This window comes from Podarcis erhardii (assembly GCF_964252035.2).
Source record: "Podarcis erhardii genome assembly, chromosome: 7".
In the NCBI taxonomy this organism is placed as follows: domain Eukaryota; kingdom Metazoa; phylum Chordata; class Lepidosauria; order Squamata; family Lacertidae; genus Podarcis; species Podarcis erhardii.
The window spans coordinates 78479282-78494419 of record NC_138511.1 but is presented as its reverse complement, the minus strand read 5'-3'; the positions used below and the strand labels follow the sequence as shown (position 1 = coordinate 78494419).

The 15138-nt window shown below is 46.9% G+C and overlaps 1 protein-coding gene across 1 annotated transcript; it reads right to left on the bottom strand.

Moving 5' to 3' along the window:
* Positions 1-1751: 1751 nt before the first annotated feature.
* Positions 1752-14639, bottom strand: LOC309345664 (uncharacterized protein). The gene is made up of 7 exons (XM_081868924.1): positions 14481-14639; positions 9847-9960; positions 8651-8797; positions 7567-7710; positions 7048-7182; positions 4081-4239; positions 1752-3345 (listed from the first exon to the last, which is right to left on the bottom strand). Exons 1-7 carry the CDS (start codon positions 14527-14529, stop codon positions 1928-1930), a joined length of 2166 nt encoding a protein of 721 aa, XP_081725050.1. The 5' UTR covers positions 14530-14639; the 3' UTR covers positions 1752-1927.
* Positions 14640-15138: the final 499 nt, after the last annotated feature.

Here is a 15138-nt window from a genome sequence, read left to right as displayed (position 1 = left end):
GGGCCAGATAGAGATGCCATATGTCTGGAATATCTGGAACTGCGAAATTAGCATCCAGGAAAAAAAACCCTCAACAAGTTTGTGGTTGATTCCCACCCCCCAAAAAAGATCAGTTTTTTGTGTCTGGATTTTTACTTCTTGAAATATGGCAACCCTAGGAACATGGGCTGTCACCACAACTCTCAGCACACTAAACAAACTTTGTTTCTGTTGGGGAGAAGGATTAAGGAGTAGTTTGTGCTCTGTCTGTATTTATCTCAAGGGAAATTCCAAGTGTTGTAACATCGAACATCCTTTTTCTCTGGCTTATGCACAAAGCGGGGGTGGGAGGTGGGTTCCTCAGGATATTTGTCACATTTTGGATTTGGGTGATTTTATACCTCAGTCCCACTGTGCAACCAGAGCTCTCCGCCCCCCTCAACCAGCATTTTATCGCAGGTGTGCTTTGCAACATGCTTTTGACCCAAGAAAAGTGCCTTAGTGGTAGGTTCATTCTACTTTATTAGATGTTTCATGATGCTTGCCCAATTCTACCACATGATTGCTCCCTGGAGGGACCACAGTGCAATGAAAAGTGGTACAAAAATAAACCAGAACATTGGTGATATAAATAGTTAAGGGGTTTCACCAGGTAGTTACAGGTTATGCACTGATTAGAAAGGAAGCTGTGTGATCGCCCTAGAACTTTTGCATGTACAAACAGTACTGAAAGCAAGATCATGTCAGACTGCCCTGGTAGTATCCTGAGCACAAGTCATCATGAATGCAGAATTTAAAAAATCATATTAAAGCCCCCCCCCAGTGGAATATGGATGTTCCTCTCCATTTGTTGTATTTTGCAATTAGCCTTCACAATGCCTAGATGGGACTGAATTGACCCTGGAGCTCAGAGTCGCCTTCCTGAGCTTGGAGGAGCCCTGAGTTTTGCTTGTGACCTACTGAGCTTTGCTCTGTGCATCTGAAATATATATATAATTGTAAAAAAATAAACATCCCATTGTAGATTTCCTAATAAATACAGTGTGTGTCAATGTGTGCTTGCAGCTGCCCATAGCTGTGCATTATTGGCACAGCTGAGTGAACTGTACAAACCTCACTAGCAGCATATGAAATCAAACAGACCTACCGATATGTTATGGGTTAACTGCTATACTTGTGTATCCTGTTGGTTATGTGGAATATATACTTCTCTAACTACATGTTAATATGGCACCCCACCTCCCGAATCAGTCCAGGAGGAGTTCCCAGCTCAGCCTGAATATAAGCAAGACTATTCTTTTGGCCAAGGGTCTTGTAGGGTATATGAAACACACGGAGCCTCATCCCATTTTTCCTACCAGGAGGGAGCAAGATGAAAGGAAATGGCACTAGATAAAGGGGTGGACGGCCATACTCCTTGGTTCTAAAACCAGTGCTTTTTTCTGGGGGGGGGGACACAGGGGTCCCCTAAACATTTTGTGAATCTAACGGAAGAAGAAACTATTTTTTTAAAAAAAAAATAGTTTCTTCACTAGCACATTGCTACCTCTGATGATGGCCTCATTTCCTGTCACAGTGTTCCCTGAGTCTCAGACAGAAGCGAGTGTTTCATGTGTGAAGTAGGAGTTGGAATCTGGCATGGTGATTGGTCAGTTTCATTGTTACCACCTCCGATGGCAGCTTCATTTCTGTTCCCGGTGTTTCCTGAGTCTCAGACAGAACCTCATGCCAGTGTTGAAGTTACTGTGAGCTGACAGCTGTATAATATGAGGTAATCCACGTTCTTTGTACTTTTGTCCATTTACTGTATTTATTTCCCCCTATTTGAACTATAAAATGGTGGTTTTCTTGAGTCAAAATGAGAGTATCCCGAAAGATTTTTTTTCAGAAAAAAAGCATTGTCTAAAACAAATCAACAGACCTAACCCGAATCCCAGTCTCTGTGGGTTCAATGCAACAGGGCAGCCAACAGGAGAGTGAAACAGAAGAGGCCCAAGTTGGAGACAAGGCCCAAAGCCCCATTGTCAAGGCTGCCTTTCCCCCCTGCATTGAGCTCTGGCTGCTTAGCATCACTGAACAACGAAGGTTTGGGGTTCTTGGTGGCAGTGTCTTCTACGCCTCGGCTCTCAGCTCCAGGTACGGATGCCAGGTTCACTCCGGGTCGGCTTTGGGGCCCAGGCCGCTTGCATGGGATCTTCTTCTTGGGGCGTGGAGTGCCAGCTGCCGCTCCAGAAACGAGGACTGCTCCAGCAGGACTGCTGGTGGAGGCTGGTGCGTTGGCAGTGATCACAACAGGGGCACCCGCCTCCACCTTTCCTCCCGTGGTGGAGCCACTGGTGGCATGGCCTGGCTGGGGAGTGCTACCATCAACGGTGACGTGCTCACCACTGGCATCTCCGTGATTGCCACCAACGGCAAAGGTTTCACTGCTAGTAGTAGCATGGCCAGTGTGGTCCACATTGGTGTTTCCTGTGGGACCGGCAGCAGGAGAGTGAGCAGACCCATGTGGCCGGGTTTCACTTTCGTAGAACACACCTGAAGGGTGAGAGGCAGCTGAACCTTCACGGTTTGCCTCCTTACCAGCCATGTACTGCTGCCCGGTGCTGATGGCCTCTTCTTCTGCCTCACATTCTTCATACTCATCATCGTCATCGTTGGAAGCTGCCACGACCATGTTGCCGGCGCTTGTTTCTGAGGAGGAAGAGGAGGTGGTGGTAGCAGTGGCAGAAGTGGCATTCTTCTTGGGGACCACGACGGGCACCAGCACAACAACACTGCCATGATTGCCAGAAGAGGTGGCGTTGGTGCCGGCGTTGCTCTCGTCCAAGTTTGTGGCAGCTGAGGAACTGCCGGCTGCCATGTCCTCAGAGTCTGTGGTGCCCGCGGGGGAGACAGTGTGGCCCTCTGTGTGATCGCCAACGATATTCTCATTGACGATGTGTTCACCTGCAGTTGTTGAGTGGTTATGGTTGCCTTCATTGACCAAAGACTCACTCTCTTCCTTCTCATTGACCTTGTAGGCTGTCTCATTATCGACATGGCTTCCGGGAGACAGCTCTGCACCAGCGGGGACATGGGCAACCACGACGCTGTCTTCATCCTCGTCATCGTAGATGCAGTCAGGATTTGGTGCAGTGCCAGATGGCGTGGGGGTGGCGCACTCTGCCACCGTCGTGGTGTCAGCGCTGTCCGCAGGGACTATGCGCTGCGTCACCACGCCGTCCACGATGCGGTCATTGCAGAGGTTGCCTTGGCAACACATGACGTCGGCGTTGTCCAGCTCTTGTACCAAAGCCAGGAGAGAGCTCTGGCACATGGCAGGGGAGGCACAGCCTTTGAAGGTCACTAGGCCCAAATCCCTACCAGCTGCAAGTGAAGAAAAGAAAAGAAAAGAAAAGAAAAGGGAACAGCGACAATTAGTCAAAAGGGTTTATTGCTCCCTACAAGGCTGTTGTGGTTACTCTCCCTGGGCGAGTGTGAACTGCAGCCCTTGTCGCACACCTTAAATCTCATATGACATGTGGCTGGAAAACGATTTGGAGAGCTCCTACAATTTCTTTTAGAGTGACTTAACCTTTGCGGGTGGGTTTTGGTGCCCAGTGCATGCGACAGAACTTGCACACTAATCTCCTGAAACTAAAGCACCTCATTCTTTTGGTGTACCTAAACATTCAGCTCTGCAGCACATGGAGCAACAACTCAGAGTTTTTCTTGTGCACCTTCTCCAAAGTGGCCCTAGGGGCCAGTCCTCAGTGTCTGACTCACCCCCCCCTTGCACTCTTTTGGACTGTAGTCAATGCAAAGGGTTGAAAAGATTTCTTCCCAGTGACTAAAAAGTTCCCATTTTATGTTGGTTGGGCAGCTCTCAGATGCTGGAGACCGGGACCCTAACACAGAAAGAGTAACAAGTCTTCAACCCCCACCCGACCTCAGACTACTACACCTTTGGATACAAGGGGGAGGCAAGTGTCCTGCCCACTTTTGACTGGTTTTGCTGTTTCTGGAAGGAATGTGGACTTTCAAAAAAATGCTTGCCTCCTCTGCCTAACTGGGATGGTACCGGAAACTTAAGTGTAGGGAGTCTCGCAGATCAACACTCACCTTTACGGCTGTTGCCAATCCCCTCCAAGCACATGTTGTGGATGCCTGTGCATTGCACCTTGGAGATTGATTTTTTGGAGCACCCGGACCCAGAGCCGTTGTCATCCACACAGCTATAGCATTCTAGCCCGTTCGTTGCCTGGCTTTGGACATGAAGATCTGGAAGGAGAGAGAAAAGTGAAAGAAACAGCCATGAGGCATGCCTGCGTCGTAACAACCAGGAATCCTCCTGCCATTTGCACAAGCAGCAGGTCATGGACTGGACCTGCTTCCAGCTACAAGGAGTGTGTGCTATTTCCTTGCTGCAAGAGCGGACCTGGCTGCCTGTTTTCTACCAGACCAAGTTCTTGAGTCGATTCACAAAGCCCTAAACAATGGGCACAGAGTACCCAAAAGACTGCCTGATTCCTTTGTCAGTTTGCATTTCTTAGTGCAGAAGAAATCTTTCCTATTCTGAGTAATTCAAGAGGGTTCTGGAAGCTTCTCTGTGTGAAAGAAACAAGCAGAAGGTTCATGATGTTTAGGTTATCCCTTCAGAGAAGCTGAGTACAGCTGGCTGAAACTGGTTCTGTTATCTCTTCTTCAAGGTCATGCTGACTATAAAAGAAGGATCCTGGGTTTTACTTTCTCTATCTATCTCTCTTCCTTCTGGTGTGGTGTTCTGTATATAGCATTACGATTTAGTCCTATTATAAGTTATTGTAAGTTTAAGTTAAGTCTGCTTCAACTGGACTTCTTATGGACACTGCCAATCCTGAATGTATTGGATTTGTGACCATTATGCTCATTTGCTTTCAGTAGCAGTAAAGCTCTGCTGGATGAAATACAGTTGCCTCTCGTCTATTTTTTGGGAATCCTGCAATGTGTTTAAGTTTTTACTTTGCTAACTATACATTGAAGTTCTGCTGTGGATCAATACTGAGTAGAATTCAATGAGTAGAATTTATGCTGTTTCTGGATCACCAAGATCCTCTAATGGAGCAGGCATGCAGCTGCAGTTTGGCTGACCTTTGCCACTGACCAAGACTTCTATCTTCACCAATAGAAGCCCAACAGGAGCCACCCTTGCCTTCTCTACCTGCCATGGTCCTGACAGAAATCACCAATGGATGTTCTGCTTTGTTTGGCCCAAAGAGACAATACATTCAAGGCTAGCTATACAAAAAACCACAAGACCAACACAGGGCGGAGGAGGTCACCTGTAGAATATACCAGTGTCCTCAGCATTTGACTGCATCCCTCATCTGTAGTCCTCTAGAAGTTGCTAGCAGCAAGATTGTTTATGTATGCGACAACAGCAGCAAGAATTTTATTAGCTCAAGTACGGAAAACAGAGAAAACGCCAACGAAGGAAGAATGGCAAGCCAAGCTTACGGACTACGTGGAACTGGCTAAGCTGACAGAGAGGATACATGAGAGAGACAACATTGATTTCAAAAAAGAGTGGGAACCATTTATAAACTATATAAAAAGACAGTATAAAGACTTGGACTCATTGGCAGGTTTTTACTAAACTTTCGCAACTATAAAAAGGTAAAGGGACCCCTGACTGACTCTGGGGTTGCGGCGCTCATCTTGCTTTATTGGCTGAGGGAGCCGGCATACAGCTTCCGGGTCATGTGGCCAGCATGACTAAGCCGCTTCTGGCGAACCAGAGCAGTGCACGGAAACACCGTTTACCTTCCCGCCAGAGTGGTGCCTATTTATCTACTTGCATTTTGATGTGCTTTCGAACTGCTAGGTTGGCAGGAGCAGGGACTGAGCAATGGGAGCTCACCCCGTCACGGGGATTTGAACTGCCGACCTTCTGATCAGCAAGTCCTAGGCTCTGTGGTTTAACCCACAGTGTCACCCGCGTCCCTTCGCAACTATATAAGAGGTCAAACCAGCAGGGTATAGAAATTGTTTAATAAATCAATACGGAAATACGGCGGAAGCCAAAGAGGGGGGAGGGGAGAAATATGGATATATAAATTATTTTTTTAAAAAAGAAGTTGCTAGGCTACAACTCCCATCAGCCCTGAGCATAGACCAGGTAGCCTGGCAGGGAAAAGGGGGGCTAGAGGAAAGGTCTTGCTCGCTCTCTCCTAACACTGAAACTCATGGGCATCCAATGGAGCTGAACACTGGAAGATTCAGAACAGGGAAAAGAAGGTTACTTCTTCATGCAGCGCATAGTTAAACTATGAAACTCGGTCCCCCAAGAAGCAGTGATGGCCACCAAGTTGAATAGGTCTAAAAGAGGACTTTCTCCATGGAGTTTTCTTGGCAGGGATACTGGAGTGGCTTGCTGGTTCCTGCTCCAGGTGAGAGCTGGACCATAACGAAGGCTGATCACTGAAGAATTGATGCTTTTGAATTATGGTGATGGAGGAGATTCTTGAGAGTCCCATGGACTGCAAGAAGATCCAACCTATCCATTCTTAAGGAAATTAGCCCTGAGTGCTCACTGGAAGGACAGATCCTGAAGCTGAGGCTCCAATACTTTGACCACCTCATGAGAAGAGAAGATTCCCTGGAAAAGACCCTGATGCTGGGAAAGATTGAGGCCACAAGGAGAAGGGGACGGCAGAGTTAGAGATCGTTGGACAGTGTTCTTGAAGCTACCAACATGAGTTTGACCAAACTGCAGGAGGCAGTGGAAGACAGAAGTGCCTGGCGTACTCTGGTCTATGGGGTCATGAAGAGTCGGACATGACTAAACGACTAAACACAACAACACAACAAAAAGAGGACTGGAGAAATTCATGGAGGAAAAGGAAATCAATGACGACTAGCCATGATGGCTGTGCTCTACCTCCAAGAACATCTGGAGGACACAAGGCCACACCACCACTGTTGCAGATGTATGAGATAAGAACTGAGAGTGGCTTAGCATGCTGAGGAACCCACTGTCACTAGAAAACAAACTGATCCTGTACCGTACAATTCTATATCTGATGCCCGACTATCAAGTTTAGTAGTTACCTGGGTTGAAGGTATTGCAGAGGGCTGTTGAGCAGCAGCTGGCATGGATGGTACGGTCTCCAGAGTGGAAGCTCAAGGTCTCCTGGCACCGCGGGAGGTTGGTGCAGCCCTTCATCTTCATGTTGTCATACTGACCTGCAGGCGTAATTGACAGTGAAAGACATAAGACACTGCAGAACCCATCATGGAGGAGGGGAAGTCTATCAGTGGCTGATGGTCATGGTGGCTATATTCTGCAGTAATGCTTCTGAACAGCAGTTGGTGGAAACATCAGGAGGGGACAGCGCTCCCTTGTGGTTGGGTCCTGCTTGCAAGCTTCCCACAGGCCTCTGGTTGGCCACGGTGATCCCACAGACTCTTATCCCCAGTTCTGATTTGCCAGGTTTCTCCACTTTGTGTCTCCTCCCACATCTCCACGGGTCCCTCCCATCATCATCTCCCTCTTCCGAAAAGCACCTCACCTCTCTCCCTCCCCCACACATCCTGCACTGCCTACCGCCCCCACCACCACCAACTCACCTAGTTTTCCGGTGACGGCAAGATCCAAACATTGGTCCTGATCCCCAGCACAGCTGATCTGAGTGCGAGAAGCTTCGGGGCACCAGGCTCCTTGGGTGGCACAGCTGTGGCAGCGCATGTGATTGACAGGGGCAGGGTGGGAGACTGGGGGGAGACAGGAGGTGGGGGTTAGCATGTGCTTAGGGAGGGGGAGCACAGTGAGATGGCAAAGGAGGGCGGGGGGGTGGCATCCTACGTACAATCAGCAAAGGAACCTGGGAGTGTTTTTTATTTAAAAAAATGACTTTCTTTATTTCATTTAAATCCTACCTTTCCTCCAAGGAGCTCAAGGCAGTTAATGAACTGAACAGAGTGAAAGGTTATGAGTCACAGGGGCACAGAGATTGTGTGAATGAATTTAAGTGCTTAGCTTATATTTTCAGTTGCTATTTTGTGAATGTTTTTAATATTGTTTTATAGATTCTAAATGCCGCATTGATTTGTTAATCACATGACTTGCCGTAATTGTGAGGTTTAGCTTATTTTTCAGTTGATGTTTTTAATAGATTGCAACTGATTTATTAATAATTCGTTAATTATTTTATATGATGTATGCTGTATTCGCGATGTGCTGTTATGTTTTATTATGTTACGGTTATTTATTGGTTCTAAGCCGCTTTAAGATTCATTTGAATGAAAAGCGGAATAGAAATACAATCCATCAATCAATCCCCATTCTATCCTCACAACAACCGTGAGAGGTAGGCCAGGCTGAGAGTGAGTTGACTGGCCCAAGGTGAGCTTCATAGCTGAGTGTGGTGTCGAACCCTGACCAAAGTCTTGGTCCAACATGCTAACCACTTTGCAGGCAAGGCAAGGAATGCAAACTTCACCCTTGTCATATTTATTCATACAATAGAACAAGTTCCTACACACCTCAAGAGAAAACAGGTAACAATGGTAGACCTCTAGGTAACTCTCTCTTGGAAATTTCACGTATTGTCTCAATATGCTTTCAGCCTCCCTCAAAATCCAACCTCCCCCCCCCCCCCAAAAAAAAATTCAACCTGGTTTCATTTTGGGTGCTGGCAGCCATGCAACTCACCAAAGTAGGTCTCATTGTTACAGCCGTCCTCAGCACAGTAGCGTGCCTGGTATGAAAGAGACATGAGGTGAGAGTTGAGGGAGATGGATTCGTGGGGAAACAGCTGGGGGGCACAGCCTTTCCTCACCGACTGAAATTCCAGGAAGCCTGGAAAGGGAAAGAAACAATGTTGTCGTTAACGCAGCATTTCACAAACTGGAACCCGAGCCCAGTTTTCCTTTTGCTGTATGAAACTCAGAGGTATGTTTCATTTCATTCCCACACTACTATATATTTTAGGGCAAATCCAGCAGGGGAACACCCAGAAGTGTCTCTTTGTGAGTCAGGCTGGGCTGAGAAGGGCCCTGCCTTAAGCCTGCTATGGTCATGCACCAAGGAAGGTCTACTTGGCCTGACCATTGGGCACCACTACCACCTCCACCTCTGCTGACCCACTTCTGCTGCCCATTGACACTTCTGCAAACCATGGATTTCCCCCAAGCTTGCCAATAGCTTGCTCTTGTTTCTCCTCGCCTCTTTTCACTACAATCCTGTTGGGGGCCCATGAACTACAAACCCCGAATTTGGGGTCCTCTGCAAACCTGTGCCAAAGTTTTGCAGGTTTTTTTCTGGGAGGGGGCAGCAAACCCCCCACATTTTGTAGCACCCCACAAACTGAGTAATTGATATGTCAAGCATGGGGTTCCTACTTAACATTAACTACGAAACCCAACGTTTGGGATTCCTGTTGGCACTCACAACTTGAGTTTTCTATTGCAAGGAGACACACACACACACACACACACACACACATGCTCAGCTTCCAGAACAACTGGCAGGCTTCAGGATAGGTTAGTTAGTATTGTTTTCTCATGCCCCAACCTCAAATTTGCCCAGAAAACATGGTGATGGCATGGTGATAAAGGCAAGACCTGAAACTTCAGATTTCCTCTACTACGCCCTCTAACAGCAACATTCTGCCCACCCCAAACCAGACTTTTTATTGTTGATCACCAAGCCCAATATGAGGAAGAGTTCTGTGAAGCTCAAAAGCTAGCTCACTGGTTTGTGACTTTATTTAGCCCCGATCATGACATTAGAACGCTGTTCTAATCTGTTTGTTTTTAGAACGAACATGTTTTTTGTACATGGATGACCCACCGTCCTTACAAAACAAACAAGAAGTACGCATGACCACCGCTAAAAATAATACTTACCGACATAAGCCTTTCGGACAGATGTTGAGCAGCTGGCTGAAGGATCTTCACACGTCACGTTCTCTCCTAAGCAATCGTACTCACCGTGACACGTGTTGCATTGCAAGGAAAAGGCTGGAAGAGGACGGAGAGAAATTGGTCAGGTCTAAGGCTGCTTCTTCCACTCCATCCTTCAGCATCTGCGCAACAGGCAGATATTCACCAGGTGTGCTTTCCCCCAATATGGGGAAGCTTTGGGCTCATCCATACTTTTGTTTTACTTTTACTTTGATGCAGAGAGTTGAAAGGGACCACAAGGGTCATCTAGTCCAACCCCCTGCAATGCAGGAATCTTTTGCCGAATGTGGGGCTCGAACCCACAACCCGGAGATTAAGAGTCTCGTGTTTGTGGGTCAAACCCTTTGCGAGGGAAAACTGTGCCTGTTGGATGCCATCTGCTGGCTGCTCAGCTGTGGAACTGAGTTACGCAACAAGGAGCACATTGGGAATATGTCATGCAGGCTCATCAGATTTTAATCTTTCTCGTTACACACCACGAGTATCACTTCCACAGTTCTTTGCATAATGGATTTCGCTTGCATCACATGCAGTTTAAAATAAATAAGCAAGAGTCGGCATTATCTCTCCAAGATTTTTATTCCGGGACTGATATTGCCGTGTGTGTGTCGGTCAGCAGCAGGCACTGTAATCCTTAGTCGGCACCCAATGAACATCAAATGACTGCATTGAACCTCTGTGGAATGCCTTTGTGGAATGGTCTGAAAAGTGACAAGAAAATGCTATCCCAGAAAGCATGGCATAACCATTCCGCTTTATGTAACCTCCCCACGATCAAATCAGAATGAATGCTGAATAAATAGTTGACAGGTATCTAGGTTCCCCATAAAATGGCTTCTCCTCCACGCAATCCTGGGAGCTGCAATTTCTTTCTTACGGGTGCTGAAAGTTGTTAGGAGACCCCAGGGTTGCTGTCCCCTGGGAAGAAGGGTATATTGTTAAACTGTTCTGGGAATTGTAGTTCTGGAGGAGGAGTAAAGGTCTCTAACAACTCTCAGCACCAGTGCTATTTTTCTAGAAAAAGAGGTGCTGGAGCTCACCATGAACCCTTGTTCCCATATAATAGCTGTGGCAGTTTCAGTGAGTTCCGGCTGGGGGGGGGGGGGAGCCCTGCTCGGCACCCTTAACAAACTACAGTTCTCAGGATTATTTGGCGGAAGCCAGGACTGTTTAAAGTCATTGGTTGTGTGCATGAGTCCCCAGTCCAGTCAGACTTGCTTCAGAATAAACACACAGTGCAGGAAGATGTTAAAGAGAAATTAATTCCCACATTGTGAACATTTAACATGCAGCTTTAGAAATTTTGGTAGCAGAAACATGGCAAAGGCAGCCCCCCCCCCCTTCTCAATTAGTGAGGGCAGGCGTGGAGAAAGGGGGGGGGACTCCAGATACTTGAAACCACACACACACACACACACACACACACACACACACACACCACACCATCCCTGACCATTAGCCATGCCAGCTGTGGTTGATGGGAGTTCTGGTCCAACAACATCTGGAAGACACCAGGTTCCTTGTTTCTGCTATAGTGGCTCCTCCCATGAGGACCAGAAACTTCGTCTCCTTTTTGTTGTTGTTGTTGTTTCAAAGATTAGGCTCCAATTTTTAAAGACAACAAGAACAAAAGAGAATAAGTTTCTGGGACACATGTTTATGGGATGCATGGAACCGCACCCCACATAATTAGCCATTCTGGTCTCCAGAATTCCTGGACCAGAGAACCCGGGAAGCCAGAGAATCACGTTGTTTGCTAATTGTCCTCTTTCCATCATAAGGTGTTTTGTAAAGTCACTGTTCATGGAGGAGGAGGAGGAGGAGGAGGAGGAGGAGGCACCTTCTGGGTGTTTATGTCAAATTTGGGACAAGTCATTCTCAGGGTGGGGCTTCCCCACGCTGCCTCCCAGTCCTCTCTCTCTCTCTCCCTCTCCTTGCTACAGAAGCTACAGAAACAGTAGGGTGGTGGGTGGATTTGGGGAAGGAATAATAATAATAATAATAATAATAATAATAATAATTTATTATTTGTACCCCGCCCATCTGGCTGGGTTTCCCCCAGCCACTCTGGGCAGCTTCCACAAAAACCAAAAATACACTAAAATATCACACATTAAAACTGTGGGGAGTGAGAGGGAAGGAAGTGAAGGTTGCCCAGGCTGAAAGATTGGGAAAGAAAAGGAAAGCTCCCAGACAAGAATTAGGAAGGTCTACCATTTTCTGTGGCTAGGATTAAGCGTTGTCTTTGGCTAGAGAAAATATAAGGTATTTGTGCACTGTTTTTTGTTTTTTGTTTTGCATTTTAGTTACCTGGTTGCTGATTCTTGCCTCCCTTGTTTTTGATGCTGTTGCTGTTACAGTCATCTGTATTTTATTATGTATTATTATAAGGTCTTCATAGGACTAGATTCCCCTTGGGATCTTTCCAGTTCTACAGATCATAGAATCACAGCATTATAGAGTTGGAATGATCCCGATGATCGTCTGGTCCAACCTGAATATGCAGCTGTCCCATACAGGGATCAAACCTGCAACCTTGGCGTTCTCAGCACCATGTTCTAACCAACTGGGCTATCCCATGATTCTAACTCTTTCAGTATTTATGAGGTATAGGTATTACATTGCATGTTGACATTTGGGTTCTATTTACAGATAGGTAGCCGTGTTGGTCTGCCATAGTCAAAACAAAAAATTCCTTCCAGTAGCACCTTAAATACCAACTAAGTTAGTTCTAGGTATGAGCTTTGGTATCTGAAGAAGTGTGCATGCACACGAAAGCTCATACCAAGAACTAACTTAGTTGGTCTTTAAGGTGCTACTGGAAGGAATTTGGGTTCTATGTTGCAAACTGCCCTGTGGTCTCCAGACAAAGGGGGTCTAAAAATTTAGTTAATTAATAAGCTGCCTTAGAGTGAGACAGACCTTAGGGTCCATATTGCTCAGTATTGTCTACACTGAGTGACAGCTGCTCTCCAGGATTTTAGCTCTCCAGCTCTACCTGGAAATGCTGGGAATTGAACTTTGGACCTCCTGCATGCAAAAAGGTGCTCTGACCCCATGCTGTGGTTTTTCTGCTGTAAAGGCTGGTCCTCAATAGCACAATTAAAGAACTTTGAACTTTGCTGGAGAAGCAGGTCAGTCTCAATGCAAGAAGCCTCGTTTCATGATTTAGCTTGTCCACCTCATTGCTGCAGTAGCCTAGAGTGAGCTGCATCTCTTTAGCCTTGGATCACTTAGTTAGGGTTGCCAGCAGACTGGAAAAGCAACAAAGCAGTGAGGTCATAGCTCCTTAAGGGAGAGTTGAATTGCAGGAATCCACGTCTGCACTAGCTACATTTCAAGCACTATTATACCACTTAAAACAGTCCTGTCTTCCCCTGCAGATCCCTGGGAGTTGTAGTTTGTGTCCAAAGTGCTGAGAGCTGTTAAAGGTAAAGGTAAAGGTACCCCTGCCCGTACAGGCCAGTCTTGACATACTCTAGGGTTGTGCGCTCATCTCACTCTAGAGGCCGGGAGCCAGCACTGTCCGCAGACACTTCCGGGTCACGTGGCCAGCGTGACAAACTGCATCTGGCGAGCCAGCACAGCACACGGAACACCGTTTACCTTCCCGCTAGTAAGCGGTCCCTATTTATCTACTTGCACCTGGGGGTGCTTTCGAACTGCTAGGTTGGCAGGCACTGGGACCAAGCAACGGGAGCGCACCCCGCTGCGGGGATTTGAACCGCTGACCTTTTGATCGGCAAGTCCTAGGCGCTGAGGCTTTTACCCACAGCGCCACCCGCTGTTAGGCGGCCAATATTCCCTTCATGGAGCTACCATTCCCAGAGTGGTTTAACCATCCATCCCGCTTCCCAGGTAACTCTAGGAATTTAAATGCATTTAAGTCCGGATGATGCCAAACTCTGCTTGACTAGAACTAAACAATATCACTGGGCAACTGCTGTGGATCCAACCGCTGTTACAGGAGCAGCTACCAAGGAAGGAATATTTTGGGCATCTCTGCATTACAGACTTACAGGACAATCCCATGCATCACTGAAATGTCTTATAGCAGGAAAAGCATGCCGAATGTAAGATTTAAGATGACATCTAAAGGATAAAAGAGCAGGACTGATGAAAAAGCGCTTGTGATCCTGCAATATCAAACCTGCTCCCAGAGATGGATGAACCATTAAGCAAAATGAGCATGTGCTAGAGTATCAAGGGGCACCACAGAAATTTTTCACTGTCAGTTTTTCCATGGACCCACAACTCTGCTTTTCAGTTTACAAATTCTGAGAAAAAATTCATCTCTATTAATTAAAGCACAAAATTTGGCTGTAAACTAGTAAAGAAATTGTTCGTATTATGGAATAAAGTGGAAGTATACAAAAACAAACATTATTTTCCATCTTACCGTAGGTTTCCTTTTGAGAAATAAAAATATATTTTACGGTGCCTGGGGCCTCTAAAGGTCTTAATCTGGCCTTGCCTGCACCGCTGAAAGCTGAACTAAAAGTGTGCATTCTGCAACATCATTATAAAAATGAATAATAATAACAATAGTATTTCCTATCAATCAATCTTTAGTTTACCTTGGTAGAAGAGAGCAGGTAGCAGCAAAATTGCCCAAGTCTTGGTCATCTTGAAACAGCTCTAAGCTCCTCGCTGTGTCCTGAGCCCCTGTCTCTGACCTGCTGCCTGGCGCTGCCTTTAATAACTTCCTAAATACTCCCACCCAATCCTGCCCTTCCGTAAGGACCAGCCCCAAACAAAGGTGCCACTTTGAACTCCCAATTGGTCCCAGGCTGGGCTCTGCTGCTTTCACAATGGCTGGGAGGGGACAGTGCAAATGAGGGTTGCCAGGCACGTGAGCGAAAAGCGTGGCACTAGAGGACACGTTGGACCGGACCCACCTGGTATCAAGGTGAGTCACAGGCCAGGATTTCAGGAGGAGATGTTTGGAGCATCCCAAAGGATGGATGGGAAGGCGGGGGTGTGTCAGGCTTCAGGAATCCAGCCAGTCTGGTTGGGATGGGAGGGAAAGCTGGAGGAAAGTATACAAAAAGCAACAGAGAGGGAGAAACTGAAGCAGGGAGAAAGAGAAAGGCAATCAGAACATAAGAAGAGTCTTCTGGATCAGACCAGTGGCCCATCTGGTTCAGCATCGGCCAACCAGATACCTGAGGGGAAACCTACAAAACAAGACCCTAGCACTCTTCCCTCCTGTGGTTTTCAGCAGCTGGTATTCAA

What these genes read in the sequence shown, in the direction of transcription:
- LOC309345664 (XM_081868924.1), bottom strand. Translation starts at nt 14,529, where the DNA reads ATGACCAAGACTTGGGCAATTTTGCTGCTACCTGCTCTCTTCTACCAA. An exon ending in TGTCCGAAAGGCTTATGTCG is followed by an intron (nt 8,798 to 9,846) that starts GTAAGTATTATT and finishes TTCCCTTTCCAG; the next exon opens with GCTTCCTGGAATTTCAGTCG. An exon ending in CTGCAATACCTTCAACCCAG is followed by an intron (nt 4,240 to 7,047) that starts GTAACTACTAAA and finishes CTCTCCTTCCAG; the next exon opens with ATCTTCATGTCCAAAGCCAG.